This window comes from Oncorhynchus gorbuscha, linkage group LG23 (genome assembly GCF_021184085.1).
Source record: "Oncorhynchus gorbuscha isolate QuinsamMale2020 ecotype Even-year linkage group LG23, OgorEven_v1.0, whole genome shotgun sequence".
Taxonomy (NCBI): Eukaryota; Metazoa; Chordata; class Actinopteri; order Salmoniformes; family Salmonidae; genus Oncorhynchus; species Oncorhynchus gorbuscha.
Window position 1 is genome coordinate 31830158 of NC_060195.1, and position 24556 is coordinate 31854713.

Consider the following 24556-nt stretch of genomic DNA (forward strand, 5'->3'; position numbering starts at 1 on the left):
GTGGGAGATATACTTTGTGTCTGCCTGTCTGTCGGTCAGTCTGTCAGTCAGTCTGGTGGGAGATATACTGTCTTAAATAACACCTTATTTCCTATAGTATACTACTTCTGACCTACAACCACAGCACTCTGGTCATATAGTATTGTCTGTAGGTATCTCTCTCTCTCTCTCTCTCTCTCTCTCTCTCTCTCTCTCTCTCTCTCTCTCTCTCTCTCTCTCTCTCTCTCTCTCTCTCTCTCTCTCTCTCTCTCTCTCTCTCTCTCTCTCTCTCTCTCTCTCTCTCTCTCTCTCTCTCTCTCTCTCTCTCTCTCTCTCTCTCTCTTGTTTTCTGTTGGAATTATTTTAGAACACTCAGTCTTGGTTGGAAATGTACCAAGTCTCTCCTTGATGATGGTGACTGCAGCGAAACTGCTGAACCCTTAATGACCCCTGTGAGCCACCGTACTCTGCAGGCAGTGGAGGACAAGAGGGAGAGAGATGGGGTCGAAGGGGAGAGAAAGCGAGCAGAAAGTGAGGAGAGGAAGAGAGAGAGATAAAGAGAGAAAACAAATAGAGGGGAGACAGAGAGGCCTGTGTCCTCTGAGAGCTACTTCAGGGGATGAGCCCAAGGGTTGCTATGACAACAGAACAGGATTTCCATCTCAGAATTGACCTCGACCACTGTCTGTGGTTCTGAGTGTCTGAGTTGTGTAAGTGTGCACTTTAGTATGTGTGTGTGTATTTGTGTGGGGTATCAAAGTCAGTCTCTCTGCATGCATATACACATATATCTGTGTATGCAGATGAGTGTGTGTTTATGTCAGTGTTTGTGTGTATGTGATCTGTGTGTAGTTAATGTGTGTTGTTGTGTGGTACATCAGATGTGTGGGGTGAGGGGGACCTTCCCCCAGGCTGGCGTGAGGTCACAGACCAATCAGAGGTCTATTTCTGGCATGTCCCCACTGGCACCACCCAGTACGACCGCCCTGTCGCCACGACACACCTTGACCCACACCCTGGCTCACAGCAGGGTGACACAGTCACACTGAGACCGCCCAGCGAGGTGAGGCCTGACACACACACACAATGTATACATACACACTCTCAAAGGCTGTGTTTAGACAGGCAGTCCAACTCTGGTCTTTTTTTTCATGAATTGGTCTTTTGACCAATCAAATCAGCTCTGAAAAAGATCTGATGTGAGAAAATTGAATGTGATTGGTCAAAAGACCAATTAGTGGAAAAAATATCAGAATTGGACGGCCAAACACACACACACACACTATGTACACTGAATCCTGTCACTAGAGTTCCTCTGAAAATGTCAAATGGCTCACTCTCTCTCTCTCTCTCTCCTCTCTCTCTCTCTCTCTCTCTCTCACTCTCACTCTCTCTCTCTTCCTTCCACTTTCTACCTCTTTCTGCAGCGACCTAGCAGTTTGGTATCAGACAGTTCATTGGAGCCTGTGCCCTCTCCCTCCGGCTCCTCTCCCTCCTCCTCCTCCTCTCCCTCTGATCTCCCTCTGCCTGACAGAGGCTTTGACAACACCAGCTACACTTGCAGTGTAAGACTACACACTGCTAACGGCACCATGTACACAGACAGGCTTAAAAACAACTGAAATCACATGTGTGTACCTTCAAAATTCAATATATCAAATATCAAATATGAATAAGATATTACTGTATCTCTCTCTTTCTCTCTATCCCCTCTCTTTCTCTCTACCCCCTCTCTCTCTCTCTCTAGGAGCTGAAGGACTACCCCGTGTATCCTGACCCCAGCCTGAAAGCTTTTGAAGGAGCAACTCTTCGTTACGCCTCACTGAGACTGCAGTAAGAAACACACACACGCACACACACACACGCACACACACGCACACTCGCACGCACACGCACACACCCACACTCGCACGCACACACACACACCCACACCATAACACACAGACAGTCGATTAAGGCAGCCTCTCACCACCTAGGGGTTGGGTTAAATGCGGAAGACACATTTCGGTTGAATGCATTCAGTTGTGCAACTAACTAGGTAGACCCCCTTTCCCAGTATTCGACAACATTGCTTGCCAGACGTTCAGCATAGCCTTGATTTCTGTTCAGCACATTCGTCACATTTCTCCTGACCATTTGTCATTATTATTCAATCATACACACACACTTGAATGTCTTTGCTCACTTTGCTCTCTCTGTCTGTAGCCCTGCCCAGTTAGAGACAGTGGACCTCAACAGTGCCTACATCGACCCAGAGGGACAGGTGAGACCTCCGTAATCACTGATTTTACAAGGTTGGATAAAGGAAAACAATGGAATGCTAACCAGGCTGTCACCTATCCAGAGGAAAGGGAGGAGGGATGGAATGACGTAATGTGCTGCCCATTGAGTTTATCTCTTTCTCTGTAGCAGTACCACCTAGTGGTAGTTTAGTAAACTTCTGCCCTGTGCCATGGCTCTGTTACTAAATGGCACGTTTAAGTTCCCCTTTTATTTATTTCACCTTTATTTAAACAGGTAGGCTAGTTGAGAACAAGTTCTCATTTACAACTGCGACCTGGCCAAGATAAAGCAAAGCAGTGCGACACAAACAACAACACAGAGGTTACACATGGAATAAACAAAACATACACAATAGGAAAACGTCTATATACAGTGTGTGCAAATGAGGTAAGATAAGGGGAGTAAGGCAATAAATAGGTCATAGTGGTGAAATAATTACAATTTAGCAATTAAACACTGGAGTGATAGAGACTGGAGTGATAGATGTGCAGAAGATGAATGTGCAAGTAGAGATACTGGGGTGTAAAGGAGCAACAACAAAAAATAACAGTATGGGGATGAGGTAGTTGGATGGGCTATTTACAGATGGGCTATATACAGGTGCAGTGATCTGTGAGCTGCTCTGACAGCTGGTGCTTAAAGTTAGTGAGGGAGATATGAGTCTCCATCTTCAGTGATTTTTGCAATTCGTTCTAGCTTTACCTATCAAGGACTTTATAGATGACCTGGAGCCAGTGGGTTTGTCGACAAATATGAAGCGAGGGCCAGCCAACCAGAGCATATAGGTCGCAGTGGTGGTTAGTAAATGGGGCTTTGGTGCCAAAACGGATGGCACTGTGATAGACTGTATCCAATTTGCTGAGTAGAGTGTTGGAGGCTATTTTGTAAATGACATCAACAAAGTCAAGGATCGGTAGGATAGTCTATTTTACGAGGGTATGTTTGGCAGCATGAGTGAAGGATGCTTTGCTGCGAAATAGGATGCTGATTCTAGATTTAATTTTGGATTAGAGATGCTTAATGTGAATCTGGAAGGAGAGTTTACAGTCTAACCAGACACCTAAGTATTTGTAGCTGTCCACATGTTCTAAGTCAGAACCGTCCAGAGTAGTGATGCTGGACGGGCGGGCAGGTGCTGGTAGCGAACGGTTGAAGAGCATGCATTTAGTTTTACCTGCATTTAAGAGCAGTTGGAGGCCACGGAAGGAGAGTTGTATGGCATTGAAGCTCGTCTGGAGGTTAGTTAACACAGTGTTCCCCCTGCTGGATAGATGGTGTGTGCACATGCTCCCCAGCAGAGGTGGTGGGGTGTGATGTCATGGCAAGGTTATTATAGTAAACTAAAACGGAAACTAAAACTAAAACAAATTTTGAAAAATCTATTTAAGAAACTGAAATAAAATAAGTAACAAAAATGAAAACTATACTGACACTATTATCTTTGACTCCGAAACTAGCTGAATAAAATAAAAACCATAATTGATGTTAATGTTTTGCAGGGCAAAAGCAGGTAAATGCTGCCCAGAGATGGCGATGTTTCAAATAGTTCTAGCTTGTGCATCACTATCTCTAACTACCTAGTCTGTAGACACATAGGTTGCCTCCTACAATGTACCAATGTTTCAGCATACACATCTGTACAAGTACCTGCATCAGTTGGGTCAGAGAGGAGGAGTTGGTCACTGCCTTATCTGGTGAAAGCATTGCCTTATCCTCTTGTTTCCCTAGCACAGGGATGGGGTTTAAAAAATGTTACAAATTTAAAAAGCACAGGGATGGGCAACTGGCGGCCCGCCCCTTCTGTAGGCCCGCCCCTTCTGTAGGCCCGGCCCGCCCTTCTGTAGGCCCGCCCCGAACCCTTCTGTAGGCCCGCCCCGAACCCTTCTGTAGGCCCGCCCCGAACCCTTCTGTAGGCCCGCCCCGAACCCTTCTGTAGGCCCGCCCCGAACCCTTCTGTAGGCCCGCCCCGAACCCTTCTGTAGGCCCGCCCCGAACCCTTCTGTAGGCCCGCCCCGAACCCTGTAGGCCCGCCCCGAACCCTTCTGTAGGCCCGCCCCGAACCCTTCTGTAGGCCCGCCCCGAACCCTTCTGTAGGCCCGCCCCGAACCCTTCTGTAGGCCCGCCCCGAACCCTGTAGGCCCGCCCCGAACCCTGTAGGCCCGCCCCGAACCCTTCTGTAGGCCCGCCCCGAACCCTTCTGTAGGACAACAGATACTTTTTTGGTGGAACTCAGTCGGGGTCTCAAATTACTGTTGGGAATTAGAATAGTAATGTGGTTTTGAATCAGCAGTTTTTGTCTTATGTCAGTCACTGACGGTAACCCAGTTAGTCAATGTCAGCTAACATGTTCTAGATTTTTTCGGTGGGCTCTGACTGCATGTGTGGGTATGGATGTGGGTACGAAGCAGACCTACGAGCCACTACTGCCCCTCATGATGAGTTCACATTTTTTCTGGCCCCCATCAAAATTGTCCATACCCGCCCTAGCGTAAACATCCCCACGGGACACAAGGTTGTAGCTTGCTCGCTAGCAAGATGGAGAATGCGGAGATTCTTTTTATGAGTGCATTTTGCTAGATTGTACATCTACCTTCACTAAAACCACATCAAAAGTTTTGCCTGAGATCTTTGGTTTGGAATGGTAATGTATGTCTCCCTACAGGCTACTGAAAGAGTTTGATTTTCAGGCTTTGCCCGCCTACCCGTGATTTGTTGGGAGAGTTGTCTGTCTGAAGAGGACCCTTCCCTTTCTATATATGTTTTATGTCCAAGACAATCTGACATCCTCCACAGATCTAGTGCTGTTTCTGGGATTACATAGTCATCACTAACTATCACTAGCTAACAGGAAATATAACCTACAACACACATGGGTACTGGCCTCCCATATATAGGCTACTTCCTGTCCCTAGTACTAAAACTGAAACTAAAACTGAAATTAAAGGATATAAAAACCAAATAGAAAGGTTTCTATCAAACTAGAAAAGGATAAAAACGAGTAAATCAAGTGGGAAAAATAAGTGAAACTACACTGAATTTCGAGAAAAATCTAAAAACGCTTAGAAAAAAAAGTGAATATAAAACAAAACTATAAATAGTGTCATAATTTGTTGTTGTTGATGTTGACACAGTCTCTGAGTGAGAATGACCAGAAGGTAAAGAAAGGGAGAAGAAAAAAGGAGGAGGAGAGGAAAGGTTTAGAGAGAAAACAGTAAGGCCTAATATACCTGGAACCATTCAGATGTACAATTGCTGTTGAACGTTTCACACGTTAATGGATAATGTGTTAATGTGTGTCTGTCCATATCCGTGTGTGTGCATGAGTGTGTGTGTGCATGCTTGCTTGCTTTCATTTCTGTGTTCGCACACATCTGTGTGTGTGTCAGTCTTTGTGCATTTGTCCATGTTTGTGTGAGAACTAAAGCCTGCGGTCTGTCCTTAAAGAGAAGAAGAATAAAAAGTGGTGCTCTGTAGAGGGAGGGCTGGCCCTGGGCTCTCTCTGTTGCTCTCTCTCTCTCTCTCTCTCTCTCTCTCTCTCTCTCTCTCTCTCTCTCTCTCTCTCTCTCTCTCTCTCTCTCTCTCTCTTCATCTCTCTCCCTCTGTCTCTCTATCTCTCTGCATCTCTCTCACTCTCTCACTCTCTCTCACTCTCTCGCTCTCCCTCTCTCTCTCTCTTTCTCTCTCTATCTCTCTGTCTCTCTCTCCCTCTGTCTATGTCTCTCTCTCTATCTCTCTCTATCTCTCTCTCTCTCTCTCTCTCTCTCTCTCTCTGTATCTCTCTCTATATATATATATATCTCTGTATCTCTCTCTATCTCTCTGTCTCTCTCTCTCTCTCTCTCTCTCTCTCTCTGTATCTCTCTCTATATATATATATATATATATATATATCTGTATCTCTCTCTATCTCTCTGTCTCTCTCTCTCCCTCTGTCTCTCTGTCTCTCTCTCCCTCTGTCTCACTCTCTCTCTCGCTCTCCCTCTCTCTCTCTGTCTGTCTGTCTGTCTCTCTCTCTCTCTCTCTCTCTCTCTCTCTCTCTCTCTCTCTCTCTCTCTCTCTCTCTCTCTCTCTCTCTCTCTCTCTCTCTCTTTCTGTCAAAGCCCTGGGATGCACTGAATCACAGCCTTTATATTTTATAGACTGTCAAAATACATCATAGTCTCTCTCACACTATATTCTGTTGGCTCTCTGCTACTTTGACACTGCAAATCCCCTGGGCCTTTGTGTGAGTGTGTGGGAGTGTGTGTATGTGTGTGCGTATGAGTGTGTGTGTATTTGTATATTTTTTTGTATTAGTGTATATTAATCTGCACATGTGTGTGTGTGAGGGGGGGGGGTTCTGGGTACTGGGCCAGGGTGAAAGTAGAATTAATTTCTTCCCTGTACGGGACCTCCTATATGTGCACATGCACAGAAAAATGTATGGTCCGAATCATAGAATTTCACATCAAATCAAATTGTATTTGTCAAATGACCTTACAGTGAAATGCTTACTTACAAGCCCTTAACCAACAATGCAGTTTTAAGAAAATACCCCCCCCCCCCCCAAAAAAAGTAAGAGATAAGAAAAACAAATAATTAAAGAGCAGCAGTAAATTACAATAACGAGGCTATATACAGGGGGTACCGGTACAGAGTCAATGTGGAGGCTATATACAGGGGGTACCGGTACAGAGTCAATGTGGAGGCTATATACAGGGGGTACCGGTACAGAGTCAATGTGGAGGCTATATACAGGGGGTACCGGTACAGAGTCAATGTGGAGGCTATATACAGGGGGTACCGGTACAGAGTCAATGTGAGGCTATATACAGGGGGTACCGGTACAGAGTCAATGTGGAGGCTATATACAGGGGGTACCGGTACAGAGTCAATGTGGAGGCTATATACAGGGGGTACCGGTACAGAGTCAATGTGGAGGCTATATACATGGTATTACGGTACAGAGTCAATGTGGAGGCTATATACAGGGGGTACCGGTACAGAGTCAATGTGGAGGCTATATACAGGGGGTACCGGTACAGAGTCAATGTGGAGGCTATATACATGGTATTACGGTACAGAGTCAATGTGGAGGCTATATACAGGGGGTACCGGTACAGAGTCAATGTGGAGGCTATATACAGGGTATTACGGTACAGAGTCAATGTGGAGGCTATATACAGGGGGTACCGGTACAGAGTCAATGTGGAGGCTATATACAGGGTATTACGGTACAGAGTCAATGTGGAGGCTATATACAGGGGGTACCGGTACAGGGTCAATGTGGAGGCTATATACAGGGGGTACCGGTACAGAGTCAATGTGGAGGCTATATACATGGTATTACGGTACAGAGTCAATGTGGAGGCTATATACAGGGGGTACCGGTACAGAGTCAATGTGGAGGCTATATACAGGTATTACGGTACAGAGTCAATGTGGAGGCTATATACAGGGGGTACCGGTACAGAGTCAATGTGGAGGCTATATACAGGGGGTACCGGTACAGAGTCAATGTGGAGGCTATATACAGGGGGTACCGGTACAGAGTCAATGTGGAGGCTATATACAGGGGGTACCGGTGCAGAGTCAATGCGGAGGCTATATACAGGGTATTACGGTACAGAGTCAATGTGGAGGGTATATACAAGGGGGTACCGGGGCAGAGTCAATGTGGAGGCTATATACAGGGGTACCGGTGCAGAGTCAATGTGGAGGCTATATACAGGGTATTACGGTACAGAGTCAATGTGGAGGGTATATACAAGGGGGTACCGGGGCAGAGTCAATGTGGAGGCTATATACAGGGGGTACCGGTACAGAGTCAATGTGGAGGCTATATACAGGGGGTACCGGTACAGAGTCAATGTGGAGGCTATATACAGGGGGTACCGGGGCAGAGTCAATGTGGAGGCTATAAACAGGGTATTACGGTACAGAGTCAATGTGGAGGCTATATACAGGGGGTACCGGTACAGAGTCAATGTGGAGGCTATATACAGGGGGTACCGGTACAGAGTCAATGTGGAGGCTATATACAGGGGGTACCGGTACAGAGTCAATGTGGAGGCTATATATAGGGGGTACCGGTACAGAGTCAATGTGGAGGCTGTATACAGGGGGTACCGGTACAGAGTCAATGTGGAGGCTATATACAGGGGGTACTGGTACAGAGTCAATGTGGAGGCTATATACAGGGGGTACCGGTACAGAGTCAATGTGGAGGCTATATACAGGGGGTACCGGCACAGAGTCGATGTGCGGGGGCACCGGTTAGTTGAGGTAATTAAGGTAATATGTATATATAGATAGAGTTATTAAAGTGACTATGCATAGATAATAACAGAGAGTAGCAGTAGCGTATAGAAGGGGTGGTGCAAATAGTCTGGGTAGCCATTTGATTAGCTGTTCAGGAGTCTTATTGCTTGGGGGTAGAAGCAGTTTAGAAGCCTCTTGGACCCAGACTTGGCGCTCCGGTACCGCTTGCCGGGTGGTAGGAGAGAGAACAGTCTATGACTAAGGTTTGTTGAAGTCTTGGACAATTTAGAATCTCTATTAATTCAATAGGATCTCTGTGGGCCTAGTCCTAAACATTTGTCATTTAACTTTCAACACAACCAGCCATGATGTTTTTATCTGATTGTCAAACAATCACATCAAATGGCTCCTTCACTAGGCTACCGCACATGTTCATCCACTCACAACATATTTCCAGCCTTGAAACAGTGATGAATGGAAAGGGACATCTGTTACACAAAAAAAAGTGAGTGTGGCATCCACTGTTGTCCACTGCGTCTTGGTGTCGGCCACTGTTGTCCACTGCGTTTCGGTGTCGGCCACTGTTGTCCACTGCGTTTCGGTGTCGGCCACTGTTGTCCACTGCGTTTCGGTGTCGGCCACTGTTGTCCACTGCGTTTCGGTGTCGGCCACTGTTGTCCACTGCGTTTCGGTGTCGGCCACTGTTGTCCACTGCGTTTCGGTGTCGGCCACTGTTGTCCACTGCGTTTCGGTGTCGGCCACTGTTGTCCACTGCGTTTCGTTGTCGGCCACTGTTGTCCACTGCGTTTCGTTGTCGGCCACTGCTGTCCACTGCGTTTCGGTGTCGGCCACTGCTGTCCACTGCGTTTCGGTGTCGGCCACTGCTGTCCGTGTGAGTCTCGGTGTCGACCACTGCTGTCCGTGTGAGTCTCGGTGTCGACCACTGCTGTCCGTGTGAGTCTCGGTGTCGACCACTGCTGTCCGTGTGAGTCTCGGTGTCGGCCACTGCTGTCCGTGTGAGTCTCGGTGTCGGCCACTGCTGTCCGTGTGAGTCTCGGTGTCGACCACTGCTGTCCGTGTGAGTCTCGGTGTCGACCACTGCTGTCCGTGTGAGTCTCGGTGTCGGCCACTGCTGTCCGTGTGAGTCTCGGTGTCGGCCACTGCTGTCCGTGTGAGTCTCGGTGTCGGCCACTGCTGTCCGTGTGAGTCTCGGTGTCGGCCACTGCTGTCTGTGTGAGTCTAGGTGTCGGCTTGACATAATGTAGATGTTTTCATCTAGCCAAATGGCAGTTCAGAACTTAGGCTACACCACAAGGTTTCAAGTCCATTCGCTCATTTTTCATGCCTCTGACATGCGGTAATGATAAAAAAACGTGGTTTGTTTTAATTATTGTGATAGGCTCATGTTTTGCCGGTACTGCGTACCCCCACTATACCACCTTACTTTCACCCCTTGAGCGCACACCCATGCTATCTGCTGAAGTATAGCCTACCACTGTTAAAAAGTATTCCTATTACACACTTTACCAGAGATCTACAGATACACTGAATGGTCTTATTATTACCCCTACTAATGAGTGCAAGTGTGTTTATTAATCAGTGTGTGTGTGTGTTGGGGGGCTGCTGGGTAAGAGTCTGTATATATGATTTTAAATGAATATGAATCCATATATGTGTGTTGTAGTCATTCCCGGTGCGTTCTCTGGGCTGGGTGGAGATGGCAGAGAGAGATCTGACAGAGGGAAGGAGCAGTGTGGCAGTCCATCACTGTATCAGACAACTGTCCTACTGTAGGAGGGACATACAAGACTCCGCTGGGGTCTGGGGAGAGGTGAGGACACTGTGTGTGTGCGTGCGTGTGTGTGTGCGCGTGTGCCTGTGTGCGCGCATTGACTGATATATTGACATATTGATCGTCCCATCAGGGTAAGGACATGCTGCTGGTGCTGCAGGACCGTGATCTGACCCTGGTTGACCCTGACGACCACAGCCTGCTCCACTCTCAGCCAATCAGCAGTATACGTGTGTGGGGCGTTGGCCGAGACCACGACAGGTGAGGAAGACGGGAAGGGGGAGGTCATGTGATACTCCCGTATTACAGCCGTATTACACCTAGTAGAACACCTCGCGAATATCCTTTATTACAGGCGTATTACACCTAGTAGCACACTTAGTGAATATCCTGCATTACAGCCATATTACACCGAGTAGCACACTTAGTGAATATGCTTTATTACAGCCATATTACACCTAGTAGCACACTTACTGAATATGCTTTATTACAGCAGTATTACATCTAGTAGCACACCTAGTAGCACACTTAGTGAATATCCTGCATTACAGCCATATTACACCTAGTGAATATCCTGCATTACAGCCATATTACACCTAGTGAATATCCTTTATTACAGCCGTATTACACCTAGTAGCACACCTAGTGAATATGCTTTATTACAGCCATATTACACCTAGTGAATATCCTGCATTACAGCCATATTACACCTAGTGAATATCCTGCATTACAGCCATATTACACCTAGTAGCACACCTAGTAGCACACTTGGTGAATATCCTGCATTACAGACATATTACACCTAGTAGCACACTTCGTGAATATTCTTTATTACAGCCGTGTTACACCTAGTACCACACTTAGTGAATATGCTTTATTACAGCCGTATTCCACTTACTGGGACACCTAGCGAATATCCTTTATTACAGCCATATTACACCTAGTAGCACACTTAGTAAATATACTTTGTTACAGCCGTATTCCACTTACTGGGACACCAAGTGAATATCCTTTATTTCAGCCATATTACACCTAGTAGCACACTTAGTAAATATCCTGCATTACAGCCATATTACACCTAGTACCACACTTAGTGAATATGCTTTATTACAGCCATATTACACCTGGTAGCACACTTAGTGAATATCCTGCATAACAGCCATATTACACCTAGTACCACACTTAGTGAATATGCTTTATTACAGCCATATTACACCTGGTAGCATACTTAGTGAATATCCTGCATTACAGCCATATTACACCTAGTACCACACTTAGTGAATATGCTTTATTACAGCCATATTACACCTAGTAGCACGCTTAGTGAATATGCTTTATTACAGCCATATTACACCTGGTAGCACACTTAGTGAATATGTTTTATTACAGCCATATTACACCTGGTAGCACACTTAGTTAATATCCTTTATTACAGCCATATTACACCTGGTAGCATACTTAGTGAATATCCTGCATTACAGCCATATTACACCTAGTACCACACTTAGTGAATATGCTTTATGACAGCCATATTACACCTGGTAGCACACTTAGTGAATATCCTGCATTACATCCATATTACACCTAGTGAATATCCTGCATTAGAGCCATATTACACCTAGTAGCACACTTAGTGAATATGCTTTATTTCAGCCATATTACACCTGGTAGCACACTTAGTGAATATCCTGCATTACAGCCATATTACACCTAGAGAATATCCTGATTACAGCCATATCACTGCCTGCATTACAGCCATATTACACCTAGTGAATATCCTGCATTACAGCCATATTACACCTAGTGAATATCCTGCATAACAGCCATATTACACCTAGTACCACACTTAGTGAATATGCTTTATTACAGCCATATTACACCTGGTAGCATACTTAGTGAATATCCTGCATTACATCCATATTACACCTAGTGAATATCCTGCATTAGAGCCATATTACACCTAGTAGCACACTTAGTGAATATGCTTTATTTCAGCCATATTACACCTGGTAGCACACTTAGTGAATATCCTGCATTACAGCCATATTACACCTAGAGAATATCCTGCATTACAGCCATATTACACCTAGTGAATATCCTGCATTACAGCCATATTACACCTAGTGAATATCCTGCATTACAGCCATATTACACCTAGTGAATATCCTGCATAACAGCCATATTACACCTAGTACCACACTTAGTGAATATGCTTTATTACAGCCATATTACACCTGGTAGCATACTTAGTGAATATCCTGCATTACAGCCATATTACACCTAGTACCACACTTAGTGAATATGCTTTATTACAGCCATATTACACCTAGTAGCACGCTTAGTGAATATGCTTTATTACAGCCATATTACACCTGGTAGCACACTTAGTGAATATGTTTTATTACAGCCATATTACACCTGGTAGCACACTTAGTTAATATCCTTTATTACAGCCATATTACACCTGGTAGCATACTTAGTGAATATCCTGCATTACAGCCATATTACACCTAGTACCACACTTAGTGAATATGCTTTATGACAGCCATATTACACCTGGTAGCACACTTAGTGAATATCCTGCATTACAGCCATATTACACCTAGTGAATATCCTGCATTAGAGCCATATTACACCTAGTAGCACACTTAGTGAATATGCTTTATTTCAGCCATATTACACCTGGTAGCACACTTAGTGAATATCCTGCATTACAGCCATATTACACCTAGAGAATATCCTGCATTACAGCCATATTACACCTAGTGAATATCCTGCATTACAGCCATATTACACCTAGTGAATATCCTGCATTACAGCCATATTACACCTAGTGAATATCCTGCATTAGAGCCATATTACACGTAGTAGCACACTTAGTGAATATGCTTTATTACAGCCATATTACACCTGGTAGCACACTTAGTGAATATCCTGCATTACAGCCATATTACACCTAGTGAATATCCTGCATTAGAGCCATATTACACCTAGTAGCACACTTAGTGAATATGCTTTATTACAGCCATATTACACCTGGTAGCACACTTAGTGAATATCCTGCATTACAGCCATATTACACCTAGTGAATATCCTGCATTAGAGCCATATTACACCTAGTAGCACACTTAATGAATATGCTTTATTACAGCCATATTACACCTAGTAGCACACTTAGTGAATATCCTTTATTACAGTCATATTACACGTAGTACCACACTTAGTGAATATCCTTTATCACAGCCATATTACACCTAGTACCACACTTAGGGAATATCCCTTATTACAGCCATATTACACCTAATAGCACACTTCGTGGATATGCTTTATTACAGCCGTATTACACCTAGTAGCACACTTAGTGAATATGCTTTATTACAGCCGTATTACACCTAGTAGCACACCTAGTAGCACACTTAGTGAATATCCTGCATTACAGACATATTACACCTAGTAACACACTTCGTGAATATTCTTTATTACAGCCGTGTTACACCTAGTACCACACTTAGTGAATATGCTTTATTACAGCCGTATTACACTTAGTGAATATGCTTTATTACAGCCGTATTACACCTAGTAGCACACCTAGTAGCACACTGAGTGAATATCCTGCATTACAGCCATATTACACCTAGTGAATATCCTGCATTACAGCCATATTACACCTAGTAGCACACTTAGTGAATATCCTTTATGACGGCCATATTACACCTAGTAGCACACTTAGTGAATATGCTTTATTACAGCCGTATTACACCTAGTGAATATCCTTTATTACAGCCGTATTACACCGAGTAGCACACTTAGGGAATATCCCTTATTACAGCCATATTACACCTAGTAGCAAACTTATTGAATATGCTTTATTACAGCCATATTACACCTAGTAGCACACCTAGTAGCACACTTAGTGAATATCCTGCATTACAGACATATTACACCTTGTAGCACACTTCGTGAATATTCTTTATTACAGCCGTGTTACACCTAGTACCACACTTAGTGAATATGCTTTATTACAGCCGTATTCCACTTACTGGGACACCTAGCGAATATCCTTTATTACAGCCATATTACACCTGGTAGCACACTTAGAGAATATCCTTTATTACAGCCATATTACACCTGGTAGCACACTTAGTGAATATCCTGCATTACAGCCATATTACACCTAGTGAATATCCTGCATTACAGCCATATTACACCTAGTGAATATCCTGCATTACAGCCATATTACACCTAGTGAATATCCTGCATTAGAGCCATATTACACCTAGTAGCACACTTAGTGAATATGCTTTATTACAGCCATATTACACCTGGTAGCACACTTAGTGAATATCCTGCATTACAGCCATATTACACCTAGTGAATATGCTTTATTACAGCCATATTACACCTGGTAGCACACTTAGTGAATATCCTGCATTACAGCCATATTACACCTAGTGAATATCCTGCATTAGAGCCATATTACACCTAGTAGCACACTTAGTGAATATGCTTTATTACAGCCATATTACACCTGGTAGCACACTTAGTGAATATCCTGCATTACAGCCATATTACACCTAGTGAATATTCTGCATTAGAGCCATATTACACCTAGTAGCACACTTAATGAATATGCTTTATTACAGCCATATTACACCTAGTAGCACACTTAGTGAATATCCTTTATTACAGTCATATTACACGTAGTACCACACTTAGTGAATATCCTTTATCACAGCCATATTACACCTAGTACCACACTTAGTGAATATGCTTTATTACAGCCATATTACACGTAGTCGCACATTTAGTGAATATGCTTTATTACAGCCGTATTACACTTAGTGAATATGCTTTATTACAGCCGTATTACACCTAGTAGCACACTGAGTGAATATCCTGCATTACAGCCATATTACACCTAGTGAATATCCTGCATTACAGCCATATTACACCTAGTAGCATACTTAGTGAATATCCTTTATGACGGCCATATTACACCTAGTAGCAAACTTAGTGAATATGCTTTATTACAGCCATATTACACCTGGTAGCACACTTAGTGAATATCCTGCATTACAGCCATATTACACCTAGTGAATATCCTTTATTACAGCCGTATTACACCGAGTAGCACACTTAGGGAATATCCCTTATTATAGCCATATTACACCTAGTAGCAAACTTAGTGAATATGCTTTATTACAGCCATATTACACCTGGTAGCACACTTAGTGAATATCCTGCATTACAGCCATATTACACCTAGTGAATATCCTGCATTAGAGCCATATTACACCTAGTAGCACACTTAGTGAATATGCTTTATTACAGCCATATTACACCTGGTAGCACACTTAGTGAATATCCTGCATTACAGCCATATTACACCTAGTGAATATCCTGCATTAGAGCCATATTACACCTAGTAGCACACTTAATGAATATGCTTTATTACAGCCATATTACACCTAGTAGCACACTTAGTGAATATCCTTTATTACAGTCATATTACACGTAGTACCACACTTAGTGAATATCCTTTATCACAGCCATATTACACCTAGTACCACACTTAGTGAATATGCTTTATTACACGTAGTACCACACTTAGTGAATATCCTTTATCACAGCCGTATTACACCTAGTCGCACATTTAGTGAATATGCTTTATTACAGCCGTATTACACCTAGGGAATATCCCTTATTACAGCCATATTACACCTAATAGCACACTTAGTGAATATGCTTTATTACAGCCGTATTACACCTAGTAGCACACTTAGTGCATATGCTTTATTACAGCCGTATTACACCTAGTAGCACACCTAGTAGCACACTTAGTGAATATCCTGCATTACAGACATATTACACCTAGTAGCACACTTCGTGAATATTCTTTATTACAGCCGTGTTACACCTAGTACCACACTTAGTGAATATGCTTTATTACAGCCGTATTACACTTAGTGAATATGCTTTATTACAGCCGTATTACACTTAGTAGCACACTGAGTGAATATCCTGCATTACAGCCATATTACACCTAGTGAATATCCTGCATTACAGCCATATTACACCTAGTAGCACACTTAGTGAATATCCTTTATGACGGCCATATTACACCTAGTAGCACACTTAGTGAATATGCTTTATTACAGCCGTATTACACCTAGTAGCACACCTAGTAGCACACTTAGTGAATATCCTTTATTACAGTCATATTACACGTAGTACCACACTTAGTGAATATCCTTTATCACAGCCATATTACACCTAGTACCACACTTAGGGAATATCCCTTATTACAGCCATATTACACCTAATAGCACACTTAGTGGATATGCTTTATTACAGCCGTATTACACCTAGTAGCACACTTAGTGAATATGCTTTATTACAGCCGTATTACACCTAGTAGCACACCTAGTAGCACACTTAGTGAATATCCTGCATTACAGACATATTACACCTAGTGAATATCCTGCATTACAGCCATATTACACCTAGTAGCACACTTAGTGAATATCCTTTATGACGGCCATATTACACCTAGTAGCACACTTAGGGAATATCCCTTATTACAGCCATATTACACCTAGTAGCAAACTTAGTGAATATGCTTTATTACAGCCATATTACACCTAGTAGCACACCTAGTAGCACACTTAGTGAATATCCTGCATTACAGCCATATTACACATAGCAGCACACTTAGTGAATATCCTTTATTACAGCCATATTACACCTAGTAGCACACCTAGTGAATATGCTTTATTACAGCCATATTACACCTAGTAGCACACTTACTGAATATGCTTTATTACAGCAGTATTACATCTAGTAGCACACCTAGTAGCACACCTAGTGAATATCCTGCATTACAGCCATATTACACCTAGTGAATATCCTGCATTACAGCCATATTACACCTAGTGAATATCCTTTATTACAGCAGTATTACACCTAGTAGCACACCTAGTGAATATGCTTTATTACAGCCATATTACACCTAGTAGCACACTTACTGAATATGCTTTATTACAGCCGTATTACATCTAGTAGCACACCTAGTAGCACACTTAGTGAATATCCTGCATTACAGCCATATTACACCTAGTGAATATCCTGCATTACAGCCATATTACACCTAGTGAATATCCTGCATTACAGCCATATTACACCTAGTGAATATCCTGCATTACAGCCATATTACACCTAGTACCACACTTAGTGAATATCCTGCATTACAGCCATATTACACCTAGTGAATATCCTGCATTACAGCCATATCACACCTAGTGAATATCCTGCATTGCAGCCATATTACACCTAGTACCACACTTAGTGAATATCCTGCATTACGGCCATATTACACCTAGTAGCACACTTAGTGAATATCCTTTAGTACAGCCTTATGACACCTAGTACCACACTTAGTGAATATGCTTTATTACAGCCATATTACACCTAGTACCACACTTAGTGAATATGCTTTATTACAGCCGTATTACATCTAGTAGCACACCTAGTAGCACACTTAGTGAATATCCTGCATTACAGCCATATTACACCTAGTGAATATTCTGCATTACAGCCATATTACACCTAGTGAATATCCTGCATTACAGCCATATTACACCTAGTGAATATCCTGCATTACAGCCATATTACACCTAGTACCACACTTAGTGAATATCCTGCATTACAGCCATATTACACCTAGTGAATATCCTGCATTACAGCCATATCACACCTAGTGAATATCCTGCATTGCAGCCATATTACACCTAGTACCACACTTAGTGAATATCCTGCATTACGGCCATATTACACCTAGTAGCACACTTAGTGAATATCCTGCATTACAGCCTTATTACACCTAGTAGCACACTTAGTGAATATCCTTTATTACAGCCATATTACACCTAGTGAATATCTTGCATTACAGCCATATTACACCTAGTACCACACTTAGTGAATATCCTGCATTACGGCCATATTACACCTAGTAGCACACTTAGTGAATATCCTTTAGTACATCCTTATTACACCTAGTACCACACTTAGTGTATATCCTGCATTACGGCCATATTACACCTAGTACCACACTTAGTGAATATGCTTTATTACAGCCGTATTACACATAGTAGCATACTTAGTGAATATGCTTTATTACAGCCATATTACACCTAGTGAATATCCTGCATTACGGACATATTACACCTAGTAGCACACTTAGTGAATATCCTTTAGTACAGCATATTACACCGGGTACCACACTTATTGAATATCCTTTATTACAGGCATATTACACCTAGTACCACACTTAGTGAATATCCCTTATCACAGCCATATTACACCTAGTACCACACTTAGTGAATATCCTTTAGTACAGCCTTATTACACCTAGTACCACACTTAGTGAATATCCTGCATTACAGCCATATTACACCTAGTGAATATCCTGCATTACAGCCATATCACACCTAGTGAATATCCTGCATTACAGCCATATTACACCTAGTACCACACTTAGTGAATATGCTTTATTACAGCTGTATTACACCTAGTAGCACACTTAGTGAATATGCTTTATTACAGCCATATTACACCTAGTGAATATCCTGCATTACAGCCATATTACACCTAGTACCACACTTAGTGAATATCCTGCATTACGGCCATATTACACCTAGTAGCACACTTAGTGAATATCCTTTAGTACAGCCTTATTACACCTAGTAGCACACTTAGTGAATATCCTTTATTACAGCCATATTACACTTAGTGAATATCCTGCATTACGGCCATATTACACCTAGTACCACACTTAGTGAATATGCTTTATTACAGCCGTATTACACCTAGTAGCACACTTAGTGAATATGCTTTATTACAGCCATATTACACCTAGTGAATATCCTGCATTACGGCCATATTACACCTAGTAGCACACTTAGTGAGTATCCTTTAGTACAGCCTTATTACACCGGGTACCACACTTATTGAATATCCTTTATTACAGGCATATTACACCTAGTACCACACTTAGTGAATATGCTTTATTACAGCCATATTACACCTAGTGAATATCCTTTATTACAGCCATATTACACCTAGTACCACACTTAGTGAATATGCTTTATTACAGCCGTATTACACCTAGTAGCACACTTAGTGAATATCCTTTATTACAGCCACATTACACCTAGTGAATATCCTGCATTACAGCCATATTACACCTAGTACCTCTCTTAGTGAATACCCTGCATTACGGCCATATTACACCTAGTTGCACACTTAGTGAATATCCTTTATTACAGCCATATTACACCTAGTGAATATCCTGCATTACAGCCATATTACACCTAGTACCACTCTTAGTGAATATGCTTTATTACAGCCGTATTACACCTAGTAGCACACTTAGTGAATATCCTTTATTACAGCCATATTACACCTAGTGAATATCCTGCATTACAGCCATATTATACCTATTAGCACACTTAGTGAATATGCTTTATTACAGCCGTATTACACCTAGTAGCACACTTAGTGAATATCCTTTATGACAGCCATATTACACCTAGTGAATATCCTGCATTACGGCCATATTACACCTAGTAGCACACTTAGTGAATATCCTTTAGTACAGCATATTACACCGGGTACCACACTTATTGAATATCCTTTATCACAGCCATATTACACCTAGTACCACACTTAGTGAATATCCCTTATCACAGCCATATTACACCTAGTACCACACTTAGTGAATATCCTTTAGTACAGCCTTATTACACCTAGTACCACACTTAGTGAATATCCTGCATTACAGCCATATTACACCTAGTACCACACTTAGTGAATATCCTGCATTACAGCCATATTACACCGAGTGAATATCCTGCATTACAGCCATATCACACCTAGTGAATATCCTGCATTACAGCCATATTACACCTAGTACCACACTTAGTGAATATGCTTTATTACAGCTGTATTACACCTAGTAGCACACTTAGTGAATATGCTTTATTACAGCCATATTACACCTAGTGAATATCCTGCATTACAGCCATATTACACCTAGTACCACACTTAGTGAATATCCTGCATTACGGCCATATTACACCTAGTAGCACACTTAGTGAATATCCTTTAGTACAGCCTTATTACACCTAGTAGCACACTTAGTGAATATCCTTTATTACAGCCATATTACACTTAGTGAATATCCTGCATTACGGCCATATTACACCTAGTACCACACTTAGTGAATATGCTTTATTACAGCCGTATTACACCTAGTAGCACACTTCGTGAATATGCTTTATTACAGCCATATTACACCTAGTGAATATCCTGCATTACGGCCATATTACACCTAGTAGCACACTTAGTGAGTATCCTTTAGTACAGCCTTATTACACCGGGTACCACACTTATTGAATATCCTTTATTACAGGCATATTACACCTAGTACCACACTTAGTGAATATGCTTTATTACAGCCATATTACACCTAGTGAATATCCTTTATTACAGCCATATTACACCTAGTACCACACTTAGTGAATATGCTTTATTACAGCCGTATTACACCTAGTAGCACACTTAGTGAATATCCTTTATTACAGCCACATTACACCTAGTGAATATCCTGCATTACAGCCATATTACACCTAGTACCTCTCTTAGTGAATACCCTGCATTACGGCCATATTACACCTAGTAGCACACTTAGTGAATATCCTTTATTACAGCCATATTACACCTAGTGAATATCCTGCATTACAGCCATATTACACCTAGTACCACTCTTAGTGAATATGCTTTATTACAGCCGTATTACACCTAGTAGCACACTTAGTGAATATCCTTTATTACAGCCATATTACACCTAGTGAATATCCTGCATTACAGCCATATTACACCTAGTAGCACACTTAGTGAATATGCTTTATTACAGCCGTATTACACCTAGTAGCACACTTAGTGAATGTCCTTTATTACAGCCATATTACACCTAGTGAATATCCTGCATTACAGCCATATTACACCTAGTACCACTCTTAGTGAATACCCTGCATTACGGCCATATTACACCTAGTAGCACACTTAGTGAATATGCTTTATTACAGCCGTATTACACCTAGTAGCACACTTAGTGAATATCCTTTATTACAGCCATATTACACCTAGTGAATATCCTGCATTACAGCCATATTACACCTAGTACCACACTTAGTGAATATGCTTTATTACAGCTGTATTACACCTAGTAGCACACTTAGTGAATATGCTTTATTACAGCCATATTACACCTAGTGAATAATCTGCATTACAGCCATATTACACCTAGTACCACACTTAGTGAATATCCTGCATTACGGCCATATTACACCTAGTAGCACACTTTCTGAATATCCTTTAGTACAGCCTTATTACACCTAGTGAATATCCTTTATTACAGCCATATTACACCTAGTACCACTCTTAGTGAATACCCTGCATTACGGCCATATTACACCTAGTAGCACACTTATTGAATATCCTTTATTACAGCCTTATTACACCTAGTGAATATCCTTTATTACAGCCATATTACACCTAGTACCACACTTATTGAATATCCTTTATTACACCTAGTACCACACTTATTGAATATCCTTTATTACAGCCATATTACACCTAGTACCACACTTAGTGAATATGCTTTATTACAGCCATATTACACCTAGTACCACACTTAGTGAATATGCTTTATTACAGCCGTATTACACCTAGTTGCACACTTATTGAATATCCTTTATTACAGCCTTATTACACCTAGTACCACACTTATTGAATATCCTTTATTACAGCCATATTACACCTAGTAGCACACTTAGTGAATATCCTTTATTACAGCCATATTACACCTAGTACCACACTTAGTGAATATCCCTTATCACAGCCATATTACACCTAGTACCACACTTAGTGAATATCCTTTAGTACAGCCTTATTACACCTAGTACCACACTTAGTGAATATCCTGCATTACAGCCATATTACACCTAGTACCACACTTAGTGAATATCCTGCATTACAGCCATATTACACCGAGTGAATATCCTGCATTACAGCCATATCACACCTAGTGAATATCCTGCATTACAGCCATATTACACCTAGTACCACACTTAGTGAATATGCTTTATTACAGCTGTATTACACCTAGTAGCACACTTAGTGAATATGCTTTATTACAGCCATATTACACCTAGTGAATATCCTGCATTACAGCCATATTACACCTAGTACCACACTTAGTGAATATCCTGCATTACGGCCATATTACACCTAGTAGCACACTTAGTGAATATCCTTTAGTACAGCCTTATTACACCTAGTAGCACACTTAGTGAATATCCTTTATTACAGCCATATTACACTTAGTGAATATCCTGCATTACGGCCATATTACACCTAGTACCACACTTAGTGAATATGCTTTATTACAGCCGTATTACACCTAGTAGCACACTTCGTGAATATGCTTTATTACAGCCATATTACACCTAGTGAATATCCTGCATTACGGCCATATTACACCTAGTAGCACACTTAGTGAGTATCCTTTAGTACAGCCTTATTACACCGGGTACCACACTTATTGAATATCCTTTATTACAGGCATATTACACCTAGTACCACACTTAGTGAATATGCTTTATTACAGCCATATTACACCTAGTGAATATCCTTTATTACAGCCATATTACACCTAGTACCACACTTAGTGAATATGCTTTATTACAGCCGTATTACACCTAGTAGCACACTTAGTGAATATCCTTTATTACAGCCACATTACACCTAGTGAATATCCTGCATTACAGCCATATTACACCTAGTACCTCTCTTAGTGAATACCCTGCATTACGGCCATATTACACCTAGTAGCACACTTAGTGAATATCCTTTATTACAGCCATATTACACCTAGTGAATATCCTGCATTACAGCCATATTACACCTAGTACCACTCTTAGTGAATATGCTTTATTACAGCCGTATTACACCTAGTAGCACACTTAGTGAATATCCTTTATTACAGCCATATTACACCTAGTGAATATCCTGCATTACAGCCATATTACACCTAGTAGCACACTTAGTGAATATGCTTTATTACAGCCGTATTACACCTAGTAGCACACTTAGTGAATATCCTTTATTACAGCCATATTACACCTAGTGAATATCCTGCATTACAGCCATATTACACCTAGTACCACACTTAGTGAATATGCTTTATTACAGCTGTATTACACCTAGTAGCACACTTAGTGAATATGCTTTATTACAGCCATATTACACCTAGTGAATATCCTGCATTACAGCCATATTACACCTAGTACCACACTTAGTGAATATCCTGCATTACGGCCATATTACACCTAGTAGCACACTTAGTGAATATCCTTTAGTACAGCCTTATTACACCTAGTGAATATCCTTTATTACAGCCATATTACACCTAGTACCACTCTTAGTGAATACCCTGCATTACGGCCATATTACACCTAGTAGCACACTTATTGAATATCCTTTATTACAGCCTTATTACACCTAGTGAATATCCTTTATTACAGCCATATTACACCTAGTACCACACTTATTGAATATCCTTTATTACAGCCTTATTACACCTAGTACCACACTTATTGAATATCCTTTATTACAGCCATATTACACCTAGTACCACACTTAGTGAATATGCTTTATTACAGCCATATTACACCTAGTACCACACTTAGTGAATATGCTTTATTACAGCCGTATTACACCTAGTTGCACACTTATTGAATATCCTTTATTACAGCCTTATTACACCTAGTACCACACTTATTGAATATCCTTTATTACAGCCATATTACACCTAGTAGCACACTTAGTGAATATCCTTTATTACAGCCATATTACACCTAGTACCACACTTAGTGAATATGCTTTATTAGAGCCGTATTACACCTAGTTGCACACTTAGTGAATATCCTTTATTACAGCCATATTACATGTAGTACCACACTTAGTGAATATCCTTTATCACAGCCATATTACACCTAGTACCACACTTAGTGAATATGCTTTATTACAGCCATATTACACGTAGTACCACACTTAGTGAATATCCTTTATCACAGCCGTATTACACCTAGAAGCACATCTAGTGAATGTCCTCTTTGCAGCTGTATTACACCTAGTTGCACA

The 24556-nt window shown here is 41.6% G+C and overlaps 1 protein-coding gene across 5 annotated transcripts in view; it reads left to right on the forward strand.

Annotated features, from left to right (window-relative positions):
• The window catches only part of LOC124010816 (amyloid beta precursor protein binding family B member 2-like), a 79245-nt gene that overhangs the window by 6701 nt on the left and 47988 nt on the right, over positions 1-24556 (forward strand). For all 5 annotated transcript variants that reach the window (XM_046323499.1, XM_046323502.1, XM_046323501.1 and 2 more), the window contains exons 3-8: positions 861-1042; positions 1407-1544; positions 1727-1812; positions 2185-2242; positions 10187-10333; positions 10428-10555. In XM_046323499.1, coding sequence (XP_046179455.1) covers positions 861-1042; positions 1407-1544; positions 1727-1812; positions 2185-2242; positions 10187-10333; positions 10428-10555 — 739 coding nt within the window. The remainder of the gene's footprint in view (positions 1-860; positions 1043-1406; positions 1545-1726; positions 1813-2184; positions 2243-10186; positions 10334-10427; positions 10556-24556) is intronic.